This window comes from Pongo pygmaeus, chromosome 1, assembly GCF_028885625.2.
Source record: "Pongo pygmaeus isolate AG05252 chromosome 1, NHGRI_mPonPyg2-v2.0_pri, whole genome shotgun sequence".
NCBI classification, from domain to species: domain Eukaryota; kingdom Metazoa; phylum Chordata; class Mammalia; order Primates; family Hominidae; genus Pongo; species Pongo pygmaeus.
This window is the reverse complement of record NC_072373.2, coordinates 36,154,003-36,179,021: the sequence shown is the minus strand read 5'-3', so window position 1 is coordinate 36,179,021 and position 25,019 is coordinate 36,154,003. Positions and strand designations below refer to the sequence as shown.

The 25,019-nt window shown below is 37.8% G+C and overlaps 1 protein-coding gene across 7 annotated transcripts in view; it reads left to right on the top strand.

The window, feature by feature from the left end:
• The window catches only part of RPS6KC1 (ribosomal protein S6 kinase C1), a 220,801-nt gene that overhangs the window by 157,296 nt on the left and 38,486 nt on the right, over positions 1 to 25,019 (top strand). For 6 of the 7 annotated variants that reach the window (XM_054479254.2, XM_054479238.2, XM_063672232.1 and 3 more), the window contains 2 exons: positions 21,300 to 21,347; positions 22,877 to 23,009. In XM_054479254.2, the coding sequence (XP_054335229.1) occupies positions 21,300 to 21,347; positions 22,877 to 23,009 (181 nt within the window). Of the gene's footprint in view, positions 1 to 3,629; positions 3,672 to 21,299; positions 21,348 to 22,876; positions 23,010 to 25,019 lie in introns of those variants that run through there. The other variant, XM_054479303.2, reaches the window with a different exon arrangement.

Below are 25,019 nucleotides of genomic sequence, written 5' to 3'. Positions count from 1 at the left end.
CATTGTGGGAGTCCAGTGGTGGAAGCAGGAATGATGTCCTCACCATTTGGTGTGCAGGTTTTCACATAATGCCTCTGTTTTCAGTACCACTCTTCAGTCCCACCTTTAGCTGTTTGTAGTATCTGTCTCATTCCACATCTTCAGAGGTTGAACCTTTAGTCTTCTGCTTGTGTGGAAAAGGGTGGCTATCTCGCTGGCTGTGCAGTGGCATAGAGTATATATACTTTTTTCACGTCCTCCTGTTTTTAGGAGATAATTTCAGAATATACTTAAAATCTAAAACCTTTTCACAGTTTTAAGGGTAAAGTTTAAACTTCAAGCTAAGCCTATAAAGTTCTTTGTGATCTAGTCCTTCCTTTCTCTGTTGGTTCTTAATTTGGTTCTTCCCCTTCTGGATGAACTAAGACCACACCACAACATACTATGTTGGCTACAGCCCGTTGAACTTGGAGGGATACAAATGCATCACATTTCACACGTGATGTACCCCTCTACCTGGAGTGCCTTCTTTTCATTTTCTTCCACAATTTCTTATTGTTAATTGTTGTTTTCTCTCAGTAGCCCCCCTCACTTTCATCTACTGTCTGATTTAAATATCTTTTACCTGTATTCTTTTACCACCTCAAACTTATCTTTGGTAGTGTTACCAGAAAGGTATATTGATCCAAACCCCAAGAGAGGATTCTTGGATTTCACGCAAGAAAGAATTCCTGGTGAGTCCACAGATTAAAGTGAAAGCGAGTTTATTAAGAACATAAAGGAGGCCAGGTGTGGTGGCTCACGCCTGTAATCCCAGCTCTTTGGTAGTCTGAGGTGGGTGGATCACCTGAGGTCAGGAGTTCAAGACCAGCCTGGCCAACATGGTGAAATCCCATTTCTACTAAAAATACAAAATTAGCTTGGTGTGGTGGCGCATGCCTGTAATCCCAGCTACTTAGCAGGCTGAGGCAGGAGAATGGCTTGAACCTGGGAGGTGGAGGTTGCAGTGAGCCGAGATCATGCCACTGCACTCCTGTCTGGGCGACAAGAGCAAAACTCCATCTCAAAAAAAAAAAAAAAAAAGGAATAGAAGAATGTCACTCTGTAGGCAGAGTAGGAGCATGGGCTGCTTGACTAAGGATACTTACGGTTATTTCTTGATTGTAGAAACTGAACAAGGGGTGGGCTATTTGTGAGTTTTTTGGGAAAGGGGTGTGAATTTCCCAGAACAGAATGTTCCTACCCTTTTTAGACTATATAGGACAACCTGCAGGCATTGCCATGGCATTTGTAAACTGTCATGGTGCTGGTGGGAGTGTCTTTTAGCACGCTAATGCATTATAATTAGTGTGCAGTGAGCAGTGAGGACGACCAGAGGTGACTTTTGTTGTTATATTGGTTTTGGTGGGTTTTGGTTGTCCTCTTTACTTCATCATGTTTTATTAGTGGGGGTTCTGTGACCTGTATGTTGTACCAACCTCCTATCTCATCTGTGACTAAGAATGCCTGACCTCCTGAGGATGCAGCCCAGCAGGAGTCTGCCTCATTTTTACCCAACCCCTGTTCAAGGTGGAGTTGCTCTGGTTTGAACACCTGACAATAATATTTATCTATATTATACAGTAGTTTTTGATGTTATTTCTGTGCCTTTTCCAATAAGTCTTCAGATTTCTGAAGTGTACTTGACCAAGTATACTTGTTGAGTAAGTTTGAAGGTAACAAAAAGAGACAAAATCGTGTCTTAACATTTCAAATAATCTGTAAATCTGTGCCTCAAAATATATTACACTTGAAGCATCAGAGCAAGAGGACATTACAAACTGAAAACCATCCAAACATTCCTACTTCTCCTGTTTCCACCTTTTCTCACAGAGTATACCTGTAGACTGTTGACAGAGTACTTTGTTGGAGTCAATGAACTTGTCAATTTGAGAATGAGTATTGTGCCTTTGTGTTTCATATGTGCTTTAAAACATTTTGGAATTTTTCAGAACATGAACACATTGTGTTCTTATACTCAATAAATTTTCTAGGTCATTTAAAAATACTGTTAAATTTTAATCAATACCAGAAGTTTGGCTCCATCTGCTATGAAAGTACAAACTCACTAAACACATTTTAAAATAATAGCATTTAAAGCTTCCTTGCCCTTGAGGCATTTTCTTCTGAATTGGAATCAGGCTACCTTTGACATTGGCAGCTTAGTTGGATATGTATTGATCGACTTGAGAATGTTGCTTCTGTGTCTGTTATCATTATGAGAGAACATTTATTAACTGTGTGACTACATACTGCCTTGATTCTATAAACGAGAACTATGTGGATGTATTTGGTGCTTTTTAGGGACTTATTTTAAGTGTATTTATAGAGCACATCTAGCAGCAGACAGAAAATATTAAACTAGGGTATGAATGGACAGTGAAATAGTTTACATCAGCATCAGAGTATTTGGTTTTTCTAGCAAATGCAAATAAGGAACTAAAGCTAAATACAATAGACTATACTTTGAATTAATTTTCATCTAAATTTAACAGTGTCAAGTTATCATCCCAGGTGAACTTCAGAATTCAAACTAGAAATAGAATAAATGGATTCATTATGGGATTGAATGGCATGAGCTGAACTTGGGCCTATAAACCCAGAACTTTAGAGTTTTAACCTCTCTTTAGCATAATCCCTTTATGGCCTTGGGCAGATTCTTCACAAAAACAGAAAACAGACAATCAAAATGAGAATGACAAAGGTGTAGAGAGATCTAGCTTTTAAAGCATTTGGATCTGAGAAGAGCCTCCTAAGTGGTTGTTTTTCCTAGCTCTTTAGCAATTCTGTCTTAAACCCAATTTCTCTGTCTTTTATATTCTGCCTTCTGCTATATTTATATCCATTTTCCTTACAAAGACACACCAAGTCCTTTGGAAGCAGGTTTTATGAAGTAATAGATGTATAGGCCTAGAATTTGAAAAATTATACAAAGTAAAATTCTTTTTACATACATATAAAAGATATTTCTTTGATAGGTTTATTGTTCACTAAATCGTTAACTTCACACTTTAGTATGAGACATCATTGAGGAATGGCTCATGTTCATTGACATTTGGCTCATATGAATATGAGAGATTTTAAATTTGTGTTTGTAGTTTATTTATTGGAGAATGACTTGGATTTTGCATCATTTTAGTGCAGGACTCGTTTTAGTTATTTGTGTAAAGATGTGTAATCCAAGGATCTGGCCAAGTGATTTTTAGATGGGAAGTAGAGAAGCGTTTTGTTTTTTAAGACTATTTTTTGAGGGCAGTTTTAGGGTGACAGCAAAATTGAGAGAGAGACAGAGTTTTTCCATGTGCCCCCTTGACCCCACCCATGCATAGCCTCCCCTATTGTCAACAACCCCCACCAGAGTGGTACATTTATTGCAATTGATGACCTTTCATTGACACATCATAATGACTTACAGTTCATAGTTTATATTAAGATCATTCTTGGTGTTGTACATTCTGTGGGTTTGGACAAATGTATAATGACATGTATCCAGCATTATAATATCATACAGAGTATTTTCACTACCCTAAAAATCTCTGTGCTCTGCCTATTCATTCCCTGCCAACATGTGGTAACCACTGATCTTTTTTTTTTCTGTCTCCACAGTTTTGCCTTTTCCAGAATGTCATATAGTTGGAATCAGTATGGAATCAGTATGTAGCCTTTTCAGATTGGCTTTCTTCACTTAGTAATATGCATTTAAGGTTTCTTCATGCTTTTCATGGCTCGACAGCTTATTTATTTTTAATGCTCAATGGTATTCTGTTATCTGGATGACCCCAGTTTACCCATTCACCGATTGAAGAATGTTTGGTTGCTTCCAAGTTTTGGCAATTATGAATGAAGCTTCTATAAACATCCATGTGCAGGGGTTTTTGTGGACATGCATTTTCAGCTCCTTTGAGTAGACACGAAGGAGTGTAATTGCTGGTTAATTTATGGTGAGAGTATGTTTAGTTTTGTAAGAAACTGCCAAACTGTCTTCCAAAGTGGATGTGTTATTTTGCATTTCCACCAGCAATGAATGAAAGTTTCTGTTGCTTTGTATCTTTGCCAGCATTTGGAGGTGTCAGTGTTCTGGATTTTTGCAATTCTAGTAGGTATGTAGTGATATCTTGTTTCAATTTGCTCTTTCCTGATGACATACAATATTGAGTATCTTTTTATATGCTTATTTGCCATCTGTATATCTTGTTTGGTGAGGTGTCTGTTAGTCTTTGGCCCATTTTTAAATCAGGTTTTTAAAATTATTAAGAGTTCTTTGTATATTTTGGCTAATGGTCCATTATCAGACGTATCATTTATAAATATTTTCTCTCTGGTAGTGGCTTGTTTTCTCATTCTCTCGACATTGTTTTTCATGGAGCATAAGTTTTTAATCTTAATGAAGTCTATCTTATCAATTGTTTCATACGAGTGGGTTCTGCCTTTGATATTATATCTAAAAAGTCATCACCATATTCAAAGTTATCTAGGTTTTCTCCTGTGTTATCTTCTAGGATTTTAATAATTTTATGTTTTACATTTAGTTCTATGATCCATTTTGTTAATTTTTGTTAAGAGTGTAAGGTCTGTTCTAGATTCACATTTTTGCATGTGGCTGTCTAGCACCATTTTTGAAAGGGCTCTTTGCTCCATTGTATTCCCTTTGCTCTTTTGTCAAAAGTGAGTTGAGTATATTTATGTGGGTCTCCTTCTGGGCTCTCTGTTCTGTTGCATTGATTGATTTGTCTATTCTTTAGCCAATACCACACTGTCTTGATTACTGTGGCTTTATAGGAAGCCTTGGAGTCAGGTAGTATCAGTCCTCCAGCTTTGTTCTTCAGTATTGTGTTAGCTATTCTGGGTCTTTTGCATTTCTACATGAAGTTTAGAATCAGTTCATTGATAACCACTAGAAAATCATTTAAAATTTTTCTTTATCTTTAATGATTCTGATATTAGTCTGTCCATGAAAAACTTTGCCAATCATATTTCACTGGCCCTTGGAGGAATGAAACAATGTAGGAATGACTAGCTTTTGAATTTTGAGTAAATTTTATTTGTAAATCTGTTTTAGTACTATCAAAATATGCTTATTTTCTTTTTCTAATATTATTCATAATCTACTGATATCTTGGAAGATAAACTTAACTCTAGTAGCATTTGCTCTGTTTTCAGCTATTATCACAATGACAAACTATGATTTTTAAAAAACCATCATAATGGGGCAGTTCCAAGATGGCCGAATAGGAACAGCTCCAGTCTACAGCTCCCAGTGTGAGCGATGCAGAAGACGAATGATTTGTGCATTTCCAACTGAGGTACTGGGTTCATCTCACTGGGGATTGTCGGACAGTGGGTGCAGGACCATGGGCGCAGCGCACCGAGCGTGAGCTGAAGCAGGGCGAGGCATCGCCTCACCCGGGAAGCGCAAGGGGTCAGGGAATTCCCTTTCATAGCCAAGGAAAGGGATGACAGACGGCACCTGGAAAATCAGGTCATTCCTACCCTAATACTGTGCTTTTCCAATGGTCTTAGCAAACAGCAAACCAAGAGATTATATCCTGTGCCTGGCTCGGAGGGTCCTATGCCCACGGAGCCTCACTCATTGCTAGCACAGCAGTCTGAGATCAAACCCGCAGCAAGGCTGGGGGAGGGGTGCCCGCCCTTGCTGAGGCTTGAGTAGGTAAACAAAGCAGCTGGGAAGCTCGAACTGGGTGGAGCCCACCGCAGCTCAAGGAAGCCTGCCTGCCTGCCTCTGCAGACTCCACCTATGGGGGCAGGACATAGCCAAACAAAAGGCAACAGGAACCTCTGCAGACTTAAATGTCCCTGTCTGACACCTTGGAAGACAGTGGTGATTCTCCCAGCATGCAGCTTGAGATCTGAGAATGAACAGACTGCCTCCTCAAGTGGGTTCCTGACCCCCAAGTAGCCTAACTGGGAGGCACCCCCCAGTAGGGGCAGACTGACACCTCACATGGCCGGGTACTCCTCTGAGACAAAACTTCCAGAGGAATGATCAGGCAGCAACATTTGCTGTTCAACAATACTCGCTGTTCTGCAGCCTCCGCTGCCGATACCCAGGCAAACAGGGTCTGGAATGGACCTCCGGCAAACTCCAACAGACCTGCAGCTGAGGGTCCTGACTGTTGGAAGGAAAACTAACAAACAGAAAGGACATTGACACCAAAACCCCATCTGTACATCACCACCATCAAAAACCAAAGGTAGATAAAACCACAAAGATGGGGAAAAAACAGAACAGAAAAAACTGAAAATTCTAAAAATCAGAGCGCCTGTCCTCCTCCAAATGAACGCAACTCCTCACCAGCAACGGAACAAAGCTGGACAGAGAATGACTTTGACGAGTTGAGAGAAGAAGGCTTCAGATGATCAAACTACTCCGAGCTAAAGGAGGAAGTTCGAACGCATCGCAAAGAAGTTAAAAACCTTGAAAAGATTAGACGAATGGCTAACTAGAATAACCAATGCAGAGAAGTCTTTAAAGGACCTGATGGAGCTGAAAACCACGGCATGAGAACTACATGACGAATGCACAAGCTTCAGTGGCCGATGCGATCAGCTGGAAGAAAGGGTATCAGTGATGGAAGAACAAATGAATGAAATGAAGCGAGAAGAGAAGTTTAGAGAAAAAAGAATAAAAAGAAACGAGCAAAGCCTCCAAGAAATGTGGGACTATGTGAAAAGACCAAATCTACGTCTGATTGGTGTACCTGAAAGTGACAGGGAGAATGGAACCAAGTTGGAAAACACTCTGCAGGATATAATCCAGGAGAACTTCCCCAATCTAGCAAGGCAGGCCAACATTCAAATTCAGGAAATACAGAGAATGTCACTAAGATACTCCTTGAGAAGAGCAACTCCAAGACACATAATTGTCAGATTCACCAAAGTTGAAATAAAGGAAAAAATGTTAAGGGCAGCCAGAGAGAAAGGTCGGGTTACCCATAAAGGGAAGCCCACCAGACTAACAGCTGATCTCTCGGCAGAAACTCTACAAGCCAGAAGAGAGTGGAGGCCAATATTCAACATTCTTAAAGAAAAGAATTTTCAACCCAGAATTTCATATCCAGCCAAACTAAGCTTCATAAGTGAAGGAGAATTAAAATACTTTACAGACAAGCAAATGCTGAGAGATTTTGTCACCACCAGGCCTGCCCTACAAGAGCTCCTGAAGAAAGCACTAAACATGGAAAGGAACAACCGGTACCAGCCACTGCAAAAACATGCCAAATTGTAAAGACCATTGATGCTACGAAGAAACTGCATCAACTAACGAGCAAAATAACCAGCTAACATCATAACGACAGGATCAAATTCACACATAACAATATTAACCTTAAATGTAAATGGACTAAAAGCTCCAATTAAAAGACACAGACTGGCAAATTGGATAAAGAGTCAAGACCCATCAGTGTGCTGTATTCAGGAAACCCATCTCACATGCAGAGACACACATAGGCTCAAAATGAAAGGATGGAGGAAGACCTACCAAGCAAATGGAAAACAAAAAAAGGCAGGTGTTGCAATCCTAGTCTCTGATAAAACAGACTTTAAACCAACAAAGATCAAAAGAGACAAAGAGGGCCATTACATAATGGTAAAGGGATCAATTCAACAAGAACTAACTATCTTAAATATATGTGCACCCAATACAGGAGCACCCAGATTCATAAAGCAAGTCCTTAGAGACCTACAAAGAGACTTAGACTCCCACACAATAATAATGGGAGACTTTAACACCCCACTGTCAACATTAGACAGATCAACGAGACAGAAAGTTAACAAGGATATCTAGGAATTGAACTCCGCTCTGCACCAAGCAGAACTAATAGACATCTACAGAACTCTCCACCCCAAATCAACAGAATATACATTCTTCTCAGCACCACCCCGGACTTATTCCAAAATTGACCACATAGTTGGAAGTAAAGCTCTCCTCAGCAAATGTGAAAGAACAGAAATTATAACAAACTGTCTCTCAGACCACAGTGCAATCAAACTAGAACTCAGGATTAAGAAACGTACTCAAAACCACTCAACTACATGGAAACTGAGCAACCTGCTCCTGAATGACTACTGGGTACATAACGAAATGAAGGCAGAAATAAAGATGTTCTTTGAAACCAACGAGAGCAAAGACACAACGTACCAGAATCTCTGGGACACATTTAAAGCAGTGTGTAGAGGGAAATTTATGGCACTAAATGCCCACAAGAGAAAGCAGGAAAGATCTAAATTTGACACCCTAATATCACAATTAAAAGAACTAGAGAAGCAAGAGCAAACACATTCAAAAGCTAGCAGAAGGCAAGAAATAACTAAGATCAGAGCAGAACTGAAGGAGATAGAGACACAAAAAACCCTTCAAAACATCAATGAATCCAGGAGCTGGTTTTTTGAAAAGATCAACAAAATTGATAGACCGCTAGCAAGACTAATAAAGAAGAAAAGAGAGAAGAATCAAATAAATGCAATAAAAAATGATAAAGGGGATATCACCACCGATCCCACAGAAATACAAACTACCATCAGAGAATACTATAAACACCTCTATGCAAATAAACTAGAATATCTAGAAGAAATGGATAAATTCCTCGACACATACACCCTCCCAAGACTAAACCAGGAAGAAGTTGAAACTCTGAATAGACCAATAACAGGCTCTGAAATTGAGGCAATAATTAATAGCTTACCAACCAAAAAAAGTCCAGGACCAGATGGATTCACAGCCGAATTCTACCAGAGGTACAAAGATGAGCTGGTGCCATTCCTCTGAAACTATTCCAATCAATAAAAAAAGAGGGAATCCTCCCTAACTCATTTTATGAGGCCAGCATCATCCTGATACCAAAGCCCGACAGAGACACAACAAAAAAAGAGAATTTTAGACCAGTATCCCTGATGAACATTGATGTAAAAATCCTCAATAAAATACTGGCAAACCGAATCCAGCAGCACATCAAAAAGCTTATCCACCATGATCAAGTGGGCTTCATCCCTGGGATGCCAGGCTGGTTCAACATATGCAAATCAATAAATGTAATCCAGCATATAAACAGAACCAATGAGAAAAACCACATGATTACCTCAATAGATGCAGAAAAGGCCTTTGACAAAATTCAACAACCCTTCATGCTAAAAACTCTCAATAAATTAGGTATTGATGGGATGTATCTCAAAATAATAAGAGCTGTCTATGACAAACCCACAGCCAATATCATACTGAATGGGCAAAAACTGGAAGCATTCCCTTTGAAAACTGGCACAAGACAGGGATATCCTCTCTCACCACTCCTATTCAACATAGTGTTGAAAGTTCTGGCCAAGGCAATCAGGCAGAAGAAGGAAATCAAGGGTATTCAATTAGGAAAAGAGGAAGTCAAATTGTCCCTGTTTGCAGATGACATGATTGTATATCTAGAAAACCCCATTGTCTCAGCTGAAAATCTCCTTAAGCTGATAAGCAACTTCAGCAAAGTCTCAGCATAAAAAATCAATGCGCAAAAATCACAAGCATTCTTATACACCAATAACAGACAAACAGAGAGCCAAATCATGAGTGAACTCCCATTCACAATTGCTTCAAAGAGAATAAAATATCTAAGAATCCAACTTACAAGGGACGTGAAGGACCTCTTCAAGGAGAACTACAAACCACTGCTCAATGAAATAGAAGTGGATACAAGCAAAGAAAACCTAGAAGAAAACCTAGGCAATACCATTCAGGACATAGGCATGGGCAAAGACTTCATGTCTAAAACACCAAAAGCAATGGCAACAAAAGCCAAAATTGACAAATGGGATCTCATTAAACTAAAGAGCTTCTGCACAGCAAAAGAAACTACCATCAGAGTGAACAGGCAACCTACAGAATGGGAGAAAATTTCTGCAATCTACTCATCTGACAAAGGGCTAATATCCAGAATCCACAATGAACTCCAACAAATTTACAAGAAAAAAACAACCCCATCAACAAGTGGGCGAAGGATATGAACAGATACTTCTCAAAAGAAGACATTTATGCAGCCAAAAGACACATGAAAAAATGCTCATCATCACTGGCCATCAGAGAAATGCAAATCAAAACCACAATGAGATACCATCTCACATCAGTTAGAATGGTGATCATTAAAAAGTCAGGAAACAACAGGTGCTGGAGAGGATGTGGAGAAATAGGAAGACTTTTACATTGTTGGTGGGACTATAAACTAGTTCAACCATTGTAGAAGTCAGTGTGGTGATTCCTCAGGGATCTAGAACTAGAAATACCATTTGACCCAGCCATCCCGTTACTGGGTATATACCCAAAGGATTATAACACATGCTGCTATAAAGACACATGCACATGTATGTTTATTGCAGCACTATTCACAATAGCAAAGACTTGGAACCAACCCAAATGTCCAACAATAATAGACTGAATTAAGAAAATGTGGCACATATACACCATGGAATACTATGCAGCCATAAAAAAGGATGAGTTCATGTCCTTTGTAGAGACACGGATGAAGCTGGAAACCATCATTCTCAGCAAACTATCGCAAGGACAAAAAACCAAACACTGCATGTTCTCATTCATAGGTGGGAATTGAACAATGAGAACACATGGATACAGGAAGGGGAACATCACACACTGGGGCCTGTTTTGGTGGGGGGAAGGGGGAGTATAGCATTAGGAGATATACCTAATGTTAAATGATGAGTTAATGGGTGCAGCACACCAACATGGCACATGTATACATATGTAACAAACCTGCACGTTGTGCGCATGTACCCTAAAACTTAAAGTATAATAATAAAAAAAATCATACTTACCCAAATTACTAAATATTTATAGGTATGAATTTAATTCAGTTGGGATATACACACACAATACAGTATTGTATCATAGAAATATTGATATTTACATTCCAACAGGTTATGTTTGTATTAATCAAGTTTAAATATAGGGTAAAATAAATGTGCTTTATTACACTAGTTTTTATGGTACATGAATGTTTAATAATCCCCTATCTTTAAATTAGTTTATAACTAATTCTCTGTGGAAGCATTGAAGAATCTTTAAAAATCTGAATTAAGATCTGAATTAACGCAAAAAAAATGCATCTGTTGCCATTTTATTTTATGTTTTTGAAATGGAGTCTTGCTCTGTCACCCAGGGTGGAGTACAGTGGTGTGATGTCACCTCACTGCAACTTCTGCCTCCTAAGTTTAAGTAATTCTTGTGCCTCAGCCTCCCAAGTAACTGGGGTTACAGGCATGTGCCACCTCACCCAGCTAATTTTTGTATTTTTATAGAAAGAGGGTTTCGCCATGTTGGTCAGGCTGGTCTCGAACTCCTGGCCTCAGCGATCTGCCCGCCTCAGTCTCCCAAAGTGCTGGGATTGCAGATGTGAGTCACTGTGCCCGGCATTCTGTTGCCATTTTAAAACTAAGAATTAAAAGATGCTTTTGTGTAATTTTCTAGAAAATATCTTCTATACTTATTTTCTTCTAACTACATTTAAAATACATTTTAAAAAGCAGAAAGCAAAAATGAAGTCTAAGCAAATTTCCTGTGAATATATTTCTTTTACAATGAATATATGCCAGTTATTCAGCATTAGAATTGAATATAGTTAGAGTCTTGAGATTCTGTTTTTAAAAGACACCACAGTATTTTGTTTTTATATGAAGTATTATGGTAAACGTGATCATTACCTTAAATATATGGCATCAGGTTTTTAAAGTGGTATTTCGTGGATTTTGTTAAATCTGTCTCAAAGTCTATTTTCTCATGTTATGTTTGAAGTATGGGTATGATAGTACCCAGAAAAACAAGCCTTTCAAAACAAAATACTCTACTTTTATGACTCCATAAAAAATACAATCTTTATTATTATCCATAGACTGAATAAAACATCTTACATTTTATGTTTCATTTTATTCACCATAATGCCTATTTTCAATAAAATTACAGGTGATTTTAAATATGACTAGACTTTTTTTTTTTTTTAATAGAAAGATCACATAATGACTTAAGTATATTCCATTAGGAGTAGTATTTCTCTTGTCTTTTTGTTCAGCCGTTGGAGTCCCCTGTGACCTTGGGTACTTTTTCCATAGGCTAACTGATGCTTCATGATGTTCTGTATTTTCTGGTAGCTTGCCTGTTGCCTGCCTCTGGGTTCGTCATCCCCCTTATGCTGACTTAGGCAATATTTCTTCAGTCTCTTATCTTGGGGCTTTGATGCATATGTTCTGAAGGTGGCCACAGTGACTTTGGGTAGCAGCAGATGGTAAACCTTCAGGCTGCCACCGGCTAGACTGGTGTTAAGTTGGAAAGTTAACGTTTGATGAAGAATCAGTAGTGCATATGAAAGAGCTTTCACTGCCGAAATATCTTTTAATTAAAAATTAGCATACTAAAACCTTTGTGAATGTCTGGGCATTTAAAGAAATCTACGATTAGTTGTGTTCTTATAGAAGTAGTTATTTACCAGTTTAGTCTTACGTTACTTGCTGTTCCTAACCTGGTTCTTTTTCCTCTGTTTCTACCCCAGTTTGTTGGTAGTTAAGATAAATAAGATAACTACATAAATTGAAATATAGGATGTTTTTAGGAATCTTGGATGTTTGCATAAACAAAGTATTTTGAATTATGGCATTTTGGATTTTAATAACTGAGAAGAGATGTGGATTTTAAGTACAATCTTCATACAATTCTGGTTTGGTTTGTTTTCTTCTACCTTTGAAGGTATTTCTGGATCAAATAGGAGCCTGAAGGACTCAACCTGCCTCAAAGAGATATTTCCTTTTGTTCTAAATTAGTTGGTGATTCTTGACTCTGCCGTTCTTAACTTTGTTAACTCTGCAGAAATTGATGCAGCGACTTCTGATGAGCTAAAGCTGTAGGCGCAACATATTTTGCTTTTGGAGTTACTGAGCAGTGGGTACAGGGTACATTGCTAACCTTTTTGGATTATTTGTTCACTTCATGATAATCTGCTATGTGGGAAGTTCTAGCACAAATAAAACATTGGTAAGGCTCCAAAGGATTTTCTTTGTTACCCATAAATCTTGGGTACCTTATGTACTTTTCTCAATTGAAAATGTATCCTTGAGAGTAATAGCTGAAAATATCTTGTAGACTAGAGTTATAAGTATCCCTGTCAAATTTTACTCTTTATGCTTGAATTTTCATCAGCGGAAAACTTACAAAACCAAGGACAGATTGGTTTCATGGCATAACATGAGAGAAGCGTCTCTGCATGGTCTGTTCATGCTGATGCTCTTGATGGTGCAGCTTCTGATGGACTAAAGCTGTAGGTGCAACATCTTTTGCTTTTGGAGTTGCTGGGCAATGGTACAGGGAACATTGCTGGCCTTCTGATGCCAAAGAAAAAGAAGTTAGACCCCAGTTGGGAGAATTGTTGATATTAAAGCCTGCCGAGTACTATTCCTTGTTTTCTAGTAGTTGAATTTTTATGAAGATGCCTCATGAGAATAAGGGGTGGAATTAAGAGTAGAAACATATTTTGGATGTTTTAAGAATACAAAATGAGATTTATTTTAGCAGAAAATATGAATAACATTTGATAATTATGCATGGTGTTAGGGGAGGAAAGCAAAGTTTTAATGCTCTAGGTTTGTTGTTCAAATCCATTTCTGTAGAAGGATAACATTACCAGCTCTTGTAAATTTGCCCATCTGGTTAAAAATTCAGATCTAATACTAGTCAAGTATGGATTATCTTTGAAAGAGAGTATAGTAAGTACAATCATGTTCACATGAAAGTATGTTGGAAAAAACTTATTTGCAAAATCAGTCTTGTACTGTTTTCTCTAGTTTCTTTATTGTGTTGATCTCATTCTTTCTGTTATCATTATGTATATGTGAATTACCAGGAGCAAGTCACAGTTGATATCTCATTCAGATTATAAGCAGCAAACACAAATCAGGTTATACGCGACACTATTAAGGGATGCTCTGTGTTTGTCCTGTAGTCTTTTTTTCTTTTTTTCAATAGTTTTTGGGGTACTGGTGGTTTTGGTTACACAGATAAGTTCTTTAGTGGTGATTTCTGAGATTTAAGTGCATCCATTACTTGAACAATGTACACTGTACCCAATACGTAGTATTTTATCCCTCACCCATCTCCCAGCCTTCCGTCCTGAGTCCCCAAAGTCCATTATATCACTCTTATGCCTTTGCATCCTCATAGCTTAGCTCCCACTTACAAGAACATATGATACTTGGTTTTCCATTCCTGAGTTACTTCACTTAGAGTAATGGCCTCCACCTTCATCCAAGTTGCTGCAAAAGACATTATTTCATTTCTTTTTATGGCTGAGTAGTATTCTATGGAGTATATATACACCACATTTTCTTTATCCACTCATTTGTCGCTGGGCACTTAGGTTGGTTCGGTATCATTGCAGTTGCTAATCGTGCTGCTATAAACATGTATATGCATGTGTCTTTTTAATATAATGACTTCTTTTTCTTTGGGTAGCTACCCAGTAGTGGGATTGCTGGATCGAATGGTAGTTCTACTTTTAGTTCTTTAAGGAATCTCCATATTGTTTTCCATAGTAGTTGTACTAATTTTCTGTATACTTAAGCATTATTTTAACTTGTATTAATTGTTCTGGAGTCCCATGAAGTAACTGGCACTAAAGTAGAGACAGACAGTCCCTCAAATTACCCAAGTAATCTTTCTTTTAAAAGGAATTGGAGCTGAAGTTATTTTCAGGGACTTCCAGACTTCCAATGTCAACATTTAAATTAAATATCTAAAAAGATTCATGAATGGGGAGACACTGAATCCCCACTGAAGGGAACTCTCCACACTTCTTCACCACAGTCATATTGTCTTGGTAGTAGCATATCTCTTTTCTCTTCTCCATATTATTTTTCTTTATTTTCTTAAAAATAATCATCATTTGATACTTTTGGTATATCCCTTCTCCCTCTTTTCTTTGCAAAGATGGTTGCCTGCTTAAATATTAGTCCTTTCTTAACTCTAGTTAACAAATAGACTCAAACCTGTAATCAGTTGGAGCTTTTCCTACTACTATTATGACAGAAAAGTGGGAAAAGTGAAACTTGTGGAATTGAAGAACAGATGAGGCTAATCCTTAAGGAATAAGTTGCCTGCTTTTTCTTTTTTTTTCCCCCAGTTAGGAGCAGTTATTTCATGTATTAGTATGGGCAAAGATGAAGTAATCTCTTCTGTTAGACCATATGCTAATATAGGGCTGATAAGTAAGTGTGAAAAATGAAAGGGAGAAATATGTTAATTGTATTCTTTCAATAAGGTATGATATCCAAGGTAATTATTTCATGACAGTTATAGTACTTGTTTTATCATGAAATAAAAGATTGTTTTAGGAGCCTTTTATTGGAAAGACAATTGTATCAAGCTAGTACAAATTAGATTTTTGTCTTTATAAAGGTGATCAAACCCATGAGCAGTTTTTAAATTGATGTGTTCTGGTCTACAAATGAACAAATTCTGTTTGAGGGTTAAAGAAGCTATTATTTTGTCCTTTATGCTGACAGTTTCATTACAGATTGGCCTACTGTTGGCATTAAAAAAAAAGTTTGGCTCCTTATTATCTTTGTGCATGCAACTATAATGTTAATGCAGCACCATAGCACTGTTCATTAAGAAATGACTTTAAATGAGGTTGAAGCATGTAAATTTGGAAAGATATAGATGTTAAATGCAGTCGTTTCTCTTTGTGTACAGCTGTATGGCTAATAATTTCCAAGCGGCTAAAGCTCTTGTTAGCAGGAGTGCTGGTGTGTTAAGAATGGCTCTATAAATAACTTTAAGAACTGAAGTTGAAGGTGCTTCTTTTAAAGACTATTGTTAACTAAACATTATTGCCAAACAGATGGAAAGCATTCACCAGCCTGATGTTTTTGGGTCTAATTATATTATCACCAGCCCTGTACGGCTCAGTTGAAGAGGTGTATCCAGAGGCCAATTTATAATCATTTAGCCAACACCTGTTTGGGAGAAATTGACAGTCAAAGGGCACATTTTTAAAAAATCACATATGTTCTTGTGTTTATTGCCTCAATGTGAACGTTGTCTAGTTGCACACAAACTTCGTAGGAGAAGAAAGTAAATATAAACAAAGCAGCGTTTCCCAGCCATGTTTATCCATCTTAATTTGCTTTTTTTTTTTGGAGATGGAGTCTCACTCTGTTGCTCAGGCTGGAGTGTGGAGTGGCGCGATCTCAACTCACTGCAACCTCCGCCTCCTGATTCAAGCGATTCTCATGCCTCACCCTCCCGAGTAGCTGGGATTAAAGGTGTCCACCACCATGCCCGGCTAATTTTTGTATTTTTAGTAGAGACGAGGTTTCACCACGTTGGCCAGGCTGGTCTTGAACTCCTGACCTCAGGTGATCTACCTACCTTGGTCTCCCAAAGTGCTGAGATTACAGGTGTGAGCCACTGCACCCAGCCTGTTTGGCCTTTTTATCTGATCTGCTCCATGCTTCATGACTAAGTGAGATCAGTAAGGAGGTATCACTCCTGATTTGTGCAGGTATATTTTGTTGAGTCAATTAAGGGGCTTTTAATAGGGAGAAGTTCTTTCCTTTGGTTATACAGCTTCCATGCCTTTTACCTAGTAAGATGTGTTCTACTTCATATAGATATGTCTTGTTCAAATAGAATTGGCTTTCTGGTAAGTGACTTAAAAGTCACACCTCATATAGGCCGGGTGTGGTGGCTCATGCCTGTAATCCCAGCACTTTGGGATGCCGAGGCAGGCGGATCATGAGGTCAGGAGATCGAGACCATCCTGGCTAACATGGTGAAACCCTGTCTCTACGAAAAATACAAAAAATTAGCCGGGCGTGGTGGTGGGCGCCTGTAGTCCCAGCTACTCAGGAGGCTGAGTCAGGAGAATGGCGTGAACCCGGGAGGCGGAGCTTGTAGTGAGCCGAGATCGCACCACTGCACTCCAGCCTGGGCAACAAAGCAAGACTCCGTCTCAAAAAAAAAAAAAAAAAAAAAAGTCACACCTCATATAAAAACAAATGAGACTTAAGGAACACTAAATGTCTTCACAGATTCAACAGATGTTCAACAGATATTTATTGAGCTCTCCTTTGCAGAAGGAGGGCCATGGTGCCTCCTTTTACATTCTTGATATGTTGATTTAACTCTTAAAGTTCACAAATGTGTTTTCATGTTTTGGAGGCTCAAGATTTGTGTTGATTATAACTCCAAGGGCAGCTATGGAGAGAATAAGTCTATCCTATCTGAAAAATAATAAAAGTCAAACCTTTTGTTTCAACTGATGATCCCACTATTTCCTTTTAGTGTTTTTCCTTCTTCTGACAGACTTTACTATTGAAAGGCTTATATATGTCACCTCTATTTTCTTATCACTCATTATTAACTCTGTGCAATCTGGCTTTTATCCTCAGTTCATTGTACAGTGAACTGTACAGTGCTGTATTGAAAGTTACACATGACTTCCTAACTGCCCTAACCAGTGATGGTTTCTCAGTCCTCATTCTTCATGGCTTCTCTCTGTTGTTTAGCATAGATTACACTCATCTTAAGCATTCTCTTTCTCTGTCATCTGAACCACTGTGTTTTCTCTTTGTACTTTTCTCACTACACTTTTGGTTATTGTCTTATTTACTCACAATATTTCAACTATGTATATTTTCAAAATTCAGAAATAAATAGTATAACTTAGCAGTTAAAGAGGAAGAAACCTGGAGCCAGACTGCCCTCTACCACTTACTATCTTTGTGAGTATGGACAAAGTCCTGAGGTTAAAGAAGTTCCAGTGTTTCAGAGTGCACTCCAGAGAGTACAATCAGTTTTATGTTTATTTCCTTATCTGTAAACTTGATTAATAAAAGATACCTACCTCTTTGGATTGTTGAGAGAATTACATGATTTAATTCCTTAAAGCCCAGCACAGTGCCTGATATAAAGGAAGTGTCCCAGTGGGATTCATTCTTGTGTCTTTAGTTTTTATCTTTATGGAGAATGCTCAAATATAAATCATTAGTACTGACTTATTTTCTAAGCTCTATTCCCATGTCGTCATCTACCTTACAAACTTTTAGAGTTGAATTCACTAACCATATGTTTATTAAACATTTACTGTGTGAGAACAGTGTGTTACGTGATAGAATAATTTTTATGCTGTTGGTTTTCTGTTGCTGTCATAACAAATTACCACAAAGTTGGCAGCCTATAACAACTAAATTATTAAAGTTCTATAGGTCAGAAGTCTGACACAGTTGCTGGGTTGAAATCAAGATGGTGGCAAGACTATATTCCTTACTGGAAGCTCAGGAGAGGAATCTGCTTCCAAGCTCATTCAGGTTGTTGGCTGAATTCTGTTCTTTTCGTAGAGTTGTAGGACTGAACTCTGTTTCTTTGCTGGCTGTCAGCCAAGGACTGCTCTATACTCCTAGAAGTTGCCTAGGTTCCTTCTTAGGCTTGCTATAAGATCCTAGAAGCCTCTCTCCAGTTCTTGCATGTGGGCCTTTGCACCTGAGAGCCAGCAACCTTGCATCTCTTTCATGCTTTGAATATGATTTCCCTTTCAGCCTTATCATTTCTGTGCTTTGCATTTCTTTTCATAGAAGATAGTTCTCTGTTTTTGAAATGGATTCATGTGATATTTTGGAACCTACCCAGATAATCCAGTGTAATCTCTCTGTTTTAAGGTCTGTACCTTAATTACATCTGCAAAGGCCTTTTTGCCAGTAACATAACATGTTCACAAATGTTGGGGATTCTTAGGGTATGAACATCTTTGGGGCCCATTATCCTGCCTTACGGCATATCCATAAAGAGCTCGAAGTCTCAATAGGAGACAGACCCCCAAATCGAAGGGTTAGAGATGCTATAATAGATGCTGGTGCTGTGTAAGACAGCAGAAGAAAGGAAGAAAGTAGTCAGTGTTACTGAGAGATAGAGTGATATTTGTGCTGTGTATGGAAAGATGCATACTTGTTTGATAAGTGCCTGGGGGAACATTTCAGGGAAAAAGAAGCAATAATAGTGATAGCAGTAATAGCAACTGGCTGTAGTTTTATAAGATTATCTTACTGAAATCCTCACAAGTGTTAGATACTGTTACCAACTATTATAGCTTCCACATAATAAGAATGTCTTATGTCCATAAGAAGACATGTCTGTAATGTCTTCTAATGTAGAATAGGAATGGTAAAATTATTTCCCTGGGCCAGACCTGGTGGCTTATCCCTGTAATCTCAGCACTTTGAGAGGCCAAGGCAGGAGGATCGCTTGAGCCCAGGAGTTCAAGACCAGCCTAGGCAATATAGTGAGACCCCTGTCTTACGAAAAAAAAAAAATTATCCAGGCATGGTGGCACATGCCTGTAGTACCAGCTACTTGGGAGGCTGAAGTGGGAGGATCGTTTGAACCTGGGAAGTTGAGGCTGCAGTGAGCTAAAATCACACCACAGCACTCTAGCTTGGGTAGCAGAGTGAGACCCAGTCTCAATAAAAATAAAACAAAATAAAATAAAATAAATCATTGGCTTTTTGGGAGGATTAATATTGATTACACCTGGGTAAAGTATAGCACATAGTAAATGCTTAAAACATGGCAGATTAGAGAATACAGGGTGGATAAGAGAAGTGCTTAGGAGGTAGAATTGATTTGATTGGTTTAGAATTGATTCTAAATACTTGGTATTTAGAAGGTGCTCAGTGTATAATTGTTGAATGCTGGATCAGTCACTTGTTCCGAAGGTGGGAGACAGGAGACAGTTCAGAGTAACTTAGACCATGTTTGGTTTCAGAGCATGCATGGAAGATGGTCTTACTTAGTACTATAGGAGGAGCAGCAGGCTCTTTGTTTGTTTGGTGAAGGCAGGGCCTTGGGAAGAGGATTTGAGGTACCTGTGAGAATATTTTATTGAAATTAATGGAAATTTAAATAGTGTAGGTCAAACACTCAGAAGACAAAGATGAAGTTGTCACTATTTTTTCAACTTTAATATCTAAAATGGAATTTTCCATCTTCTCGAACTGGTTTCCCATCTCAACTTCCTTGTTTCTTCTCACCTTTTAAAAATTCTTTTATTTTTTTCAAGCTTAACATCTTTTTTTTTCATCCTTAATTTCTGTCTTTCCTTACCCAGTGGTGGGCTGGTAAATGTTTGACAGTCAGCTCTCTGGTAGGGGGAAGAAGGCTCATTTGCAGTGTTTGCTGATTTCTGTAGTACAAATCCTCCTCCCATGGCCAATTTCAGTCTGTGGCTGCTTTGGTTCTATAATGACAAAGTTGAAAAGCTGTAACAGAGACTGCATAGGCCTGCAGAGCCTGAAATATTTACAGTCTGGCCCTTTAAAGAAAAAGTTTGCCAATCTTTGCTACGGTAGTTTTTCCAAAATAATAAAGCTTTAATAGGGTAGGATAATTTCATACTTCTGTTAATTTATTTTATCCATCAAGATGAGGGGTGGGAATGAGTAGTTTAAGGGGGCAATGTGTGAGAGGTTGTGAAGGGTCTTGAGGTCATTTTATGGGCTTAAGCTTTTTCTCTTAGTGAGATAAGAAGAGTGCCATGTTCTAACTTATGTTTTAAAAAGAAAACTCTGGCCGCTGTTTTGAGGATAGACCACAGGGCAGCAAAGATGGAAGCAGGGAGATCAGTTGGAACACCGTAGTTACAAGTTAGGTAAGAGTTGGTCTTTGCTTGAATCAGAGTAATAACTGTGAAAGTGGTAAGGTGAGTTCAGATTCTGGATACATTTTGAAGACAGAGCTGACAGGATTTGCCGGTGGTGGAAAGGGGTGTTAAGGTGAGTCCAGGGTGAAGAGATACCAAAAGGATGCCTTAGGCTAGAGCCTGAGTTATTGAGATCACATTATAGCAAGTTGCTACATAGGAGGTGTTAGGAAGAAAATTGAGACTTGAACAATTTTTTTGAACCACTTCCTGTTGATCATATATGTTCCAAGAGGAAAAACTCTGTTTAAAATAATATTTCCTTTACTTTTAAGAAATACATTTGAAAATACTTTAGGAAACAGTAATGTTTCTAAAATATGGCATTTTTAGAAAAGGAAACCATAATAAAACCTATTTTGGATAAGATTATTTTGATCCTATAATTTGTTGACTTAAAAAAATTTATTCAGAAATGAACAATTTTGGGGAGGGGATTAAATTTCAGCCCTGCCCTACTCTTACAGTTTAGTTTAAAGCCAAGAGTTAATGTTTCATTGTATTGTTAATAAATTATTACTTGTGTCTTTTATGTAGGTTTTACTTGTAATGGACACAAGGACAGAACAGACTTTCATTTTAAAAGTAAGTAAAATTTGTAGCCAGGTGTGGTGCCTATAATTCCAGCACTTTGGGAGGCTGAGGTAGGCAGGTCACCTAAGGTCAGGAGTTCGAGACCATCCTGGCCAACATGGTGAAACCCCGTCTCTACTAAAAATAAAAAAATTAGCCGGATATAATGGTGGGCTCCTATAATCCCAGCTACTCGGGAGGCTTAGGCAGGAGAATCGCTTGAACCCAGGAGGCAGAGATTGCAGTGAACCAAGATTGCACCATTGCACTCCAGCCTGGGCAACAAGAGTGAGACCCTGTCTCAAAAAAAAAAAAAGAGTAAGTAAAATTTATATGTTTAATGAATTTAAAATTTTAATTTCAAATTGTGCTTCTGAAAGAAAAGTTAATATTTTAGTTAATATTTCCCCCCCTAGGTTTTGAATGTCCTTTTATGTTGTTTCTGGTGATGTTTATTTACTTTTCTTTTTATCCTTTCATCACGGTTGATAGCATGTATTTAACAACTTTTTTTTGATACAGAGTATGGAGGAAATAATTTGGATAAATTGAAGAACCATTTTGTGTTGTTTGAATGTGTAGTGTGTTGTTTAAATACATCTCAAGAACATTTTGTTTAATTGTGAGGACTATACACAGTCTCACCTTCGATTATCACTACAGTTCTTAAGAGCTAAAATTTTGCCTTAAGGTCTTGTTACGGGTATTTTGGGAAAGTGTTATCTACATTCCTGGTCCTCTTTTTGATCTAAATTCAATTTTGACTCTGTACATAATGCAATTTATAACTAAATGAATAAGGAGAGAAAGAACCCTCAATTTTGAAATTTTGAAATTGTATTTGGAATGGACTGTGATAGTACATATTCTGAAAATATCCTAATTTAAGCATTTCCACAGCATTCAGAAGGTGAATTTATTAATTTTATATTTCTTTTTCTGATGCTTTTTCTTTTACTGATAAGGCATGGCAGTAGGTCACACTGACAAATACTGAAACACATTTTGTGTGTGTGTGTGAATATACTTTATCATTGACATTTCTTTAAAAGCAGAGTATGACACCAGAAAATAGACAAACCTTATTCCTTGTAAGAAGACTTAATATTGTTTGTACTTTTGGGGGATAGGATTTTAAAATTGCCTGCTTAAATCTAAGAATACCTTTTGTGTCTCAGGAGTTTGCATTGGTCTTACAATGTCTACTGCTTTAAAGACATAGATAAGTAAAATAAAACTTAAGAAAAGGTCACAGAGAAATAACTGTGTGTCATCCTGATGACTTAGTTTGAGAGCATCTCTAATAAAAACACTGACCCACGTAATTGATTTTAATGGCAGCTTTGTGGCATCTTCCTTCTCTGGATTCACGCCAGATGCCATCAGCAGAGCCTCCAGGGACTGGGGGGCATAGAGCAGCAGATGAGTGGTTTCTCTGAAGCCCAGAGTAACTCGGATAGATTAGTTTGGTTGATAAACACAGAGCACAGCAGGCTCCAAAGGCAACTGAGGATACAACTGACCTTTTTGTTCTCTGTCAGGGTCTAAGGAAAAGCAGTGAATACAGCAGGAACAGAAAGACCATCATCCCCCGCTGTGTGCCCAACATGGTGTGTCTGCATAAGTACATCATCTCTGAGGAGTCAGTATTTCTTGTGCTGCAGCATGCGGAAGGTTGGTTTGTAGTTTGGATTGTTTATGCAGTGAAGAATGTCACCTAGTTAGCTTCCAGTTTCTCTCTGTCATTTCATGAGCAGATAGAATATGTGAAACATGTTTAAGAAACCATTTCTTATTCCTCTGCTCTATCTCCCTACTTTGAGTTGTGAGGGAAAATGAAAACCCAGGTGAACAGCAGATTTCATGTGGACTATGGTACCATTTGTAGATTTACTTCACTACTTACTTTCTCATGGAATTTACCTAATATAATGAGAACTTTAATGTGAATGTGTGCTAAAAGAGCTAGATTTTATTTTAGTGGTATTTTGTTCGCTTGTTCCCTGCTAAAAGGATACATTATGTTAGATGACTAAAATGAAAAGCATCCCCTGAAGAATTAATTAATTACCTCCGTCTTTTAGAAGGCAAGGGTGTTTGCTTAACATTTGACATTACCTAGTTATTCTGATCTGAGTTTTTATGAATACAGCCATTGGCATCACATATGGGTACAAAGCAGAGGCACAGGTCTCTGCCTTCAAACTATTTATGAAATTTCAGCTCTTTGTAGAGGGAACAGGTGACAAAAAATATTATGTTTTGATTTTTTTTTGCCCTTTAATACCTGAATTTAAATAAATAGTCTTTTATTTAGGATGACTGAAAACAGCATATAAATATAAATTCATTTAGTACATATTGCCATTTGGCTTTTAAGAGGTGTTTGTAAAATAGTAAAAAAAAGTTTAATTGTTTTCCGTATTTTGTGAAGGCATTATTATTTTTATGTAACTATCGTACTTTACTAATAGGCATAACATTTGTATTTAATACAATTTTTTAGGAAAAGAAGTCACTGCTTTCTGGAATGAGGTCTCATATGATAACGAATGCAAGATTTTTGATGTGGGCAATAAACAATTAATATTGTTTATTGGGAAGTACAGCACAAGATAACTACAGATGGAGGGAAGACCTCCATATGCAGTATTTAATAGGAAATTCAGAAGGGGCTCTATGGGCTCTCAGGTATTAAGAGAGTTAATTGTGTGTGTGAATTGGATAACTAATTCACCTTTGTTCAGACATTATAGACAGCTTTTATCTGAGGATACCAGTGCATTACAGACATTATTGAATTAGAGGTCGTGTCATCTGATAGCGAAATACAGCCACCTCTGGTGTGGAACAAAATAACTTGCGTAGTAATAATCCATAATAATTTAGAACAAGGTCAGTAGGATGAATGTAATTATAGTCAATATTCTATTACCCAGTGTGGATTATTCATGTTGGAGATTATCTATGGCAAAATTTTCAATCTTAACTTACCTCTGTTATTTGTAGCTGTATCTTCCTCTTCTTCCTCTTCCTTCTCCAAATCATTTTTCAGTTTTTTTCTACCATCTTCTCACCATCCCATATACCTCTTGAAACTGATGTTTCAATTGATTTTACTTGAATAATGTAGAAAATTTTTATAATCTCTTAAAATCATAGACTTATGACTTTTAAATTTTCTGCTATTTTAGATCCTTCTTTACTATTGACCATAGCTGACTTTGAATGGTCACATGACCATAAAATTTGTCTCTTTTGACCATTCATTTTAGGTGTCTATTGTTTAATTTTAAGATGGTTTTATAATATAAAGATAGTAAATTATAGTGCAAATAGGGACTCTGGATTAATTAAATATTCAGCAAATTTATTGAGCATGTACTGTATAGTAGGCTTCTTTTTAGGTGAACAAGACAAGAAAATTCTTTTTTTTTTTTTGGTTGGGGGGTAGTCAGGGTCTTGCTCTGTCTCCTAGGTTAGAGTGCTATGGTACAATCATAGCTCACTGTAACCTTGAACTCTTGGGCTCAAGTGATCTCCCACCTCAGCTGGGATTACATGCATGCATCACCACATCTGGCTAAGTTTTAAAATATTTTGTGGAGATTGGGTCTCTCTGTGTTGCCCAAGTTGGTCTTAAACTCCTGGCCTCAAGTGTTTCTCCCACCTCAGCCTCCCAAA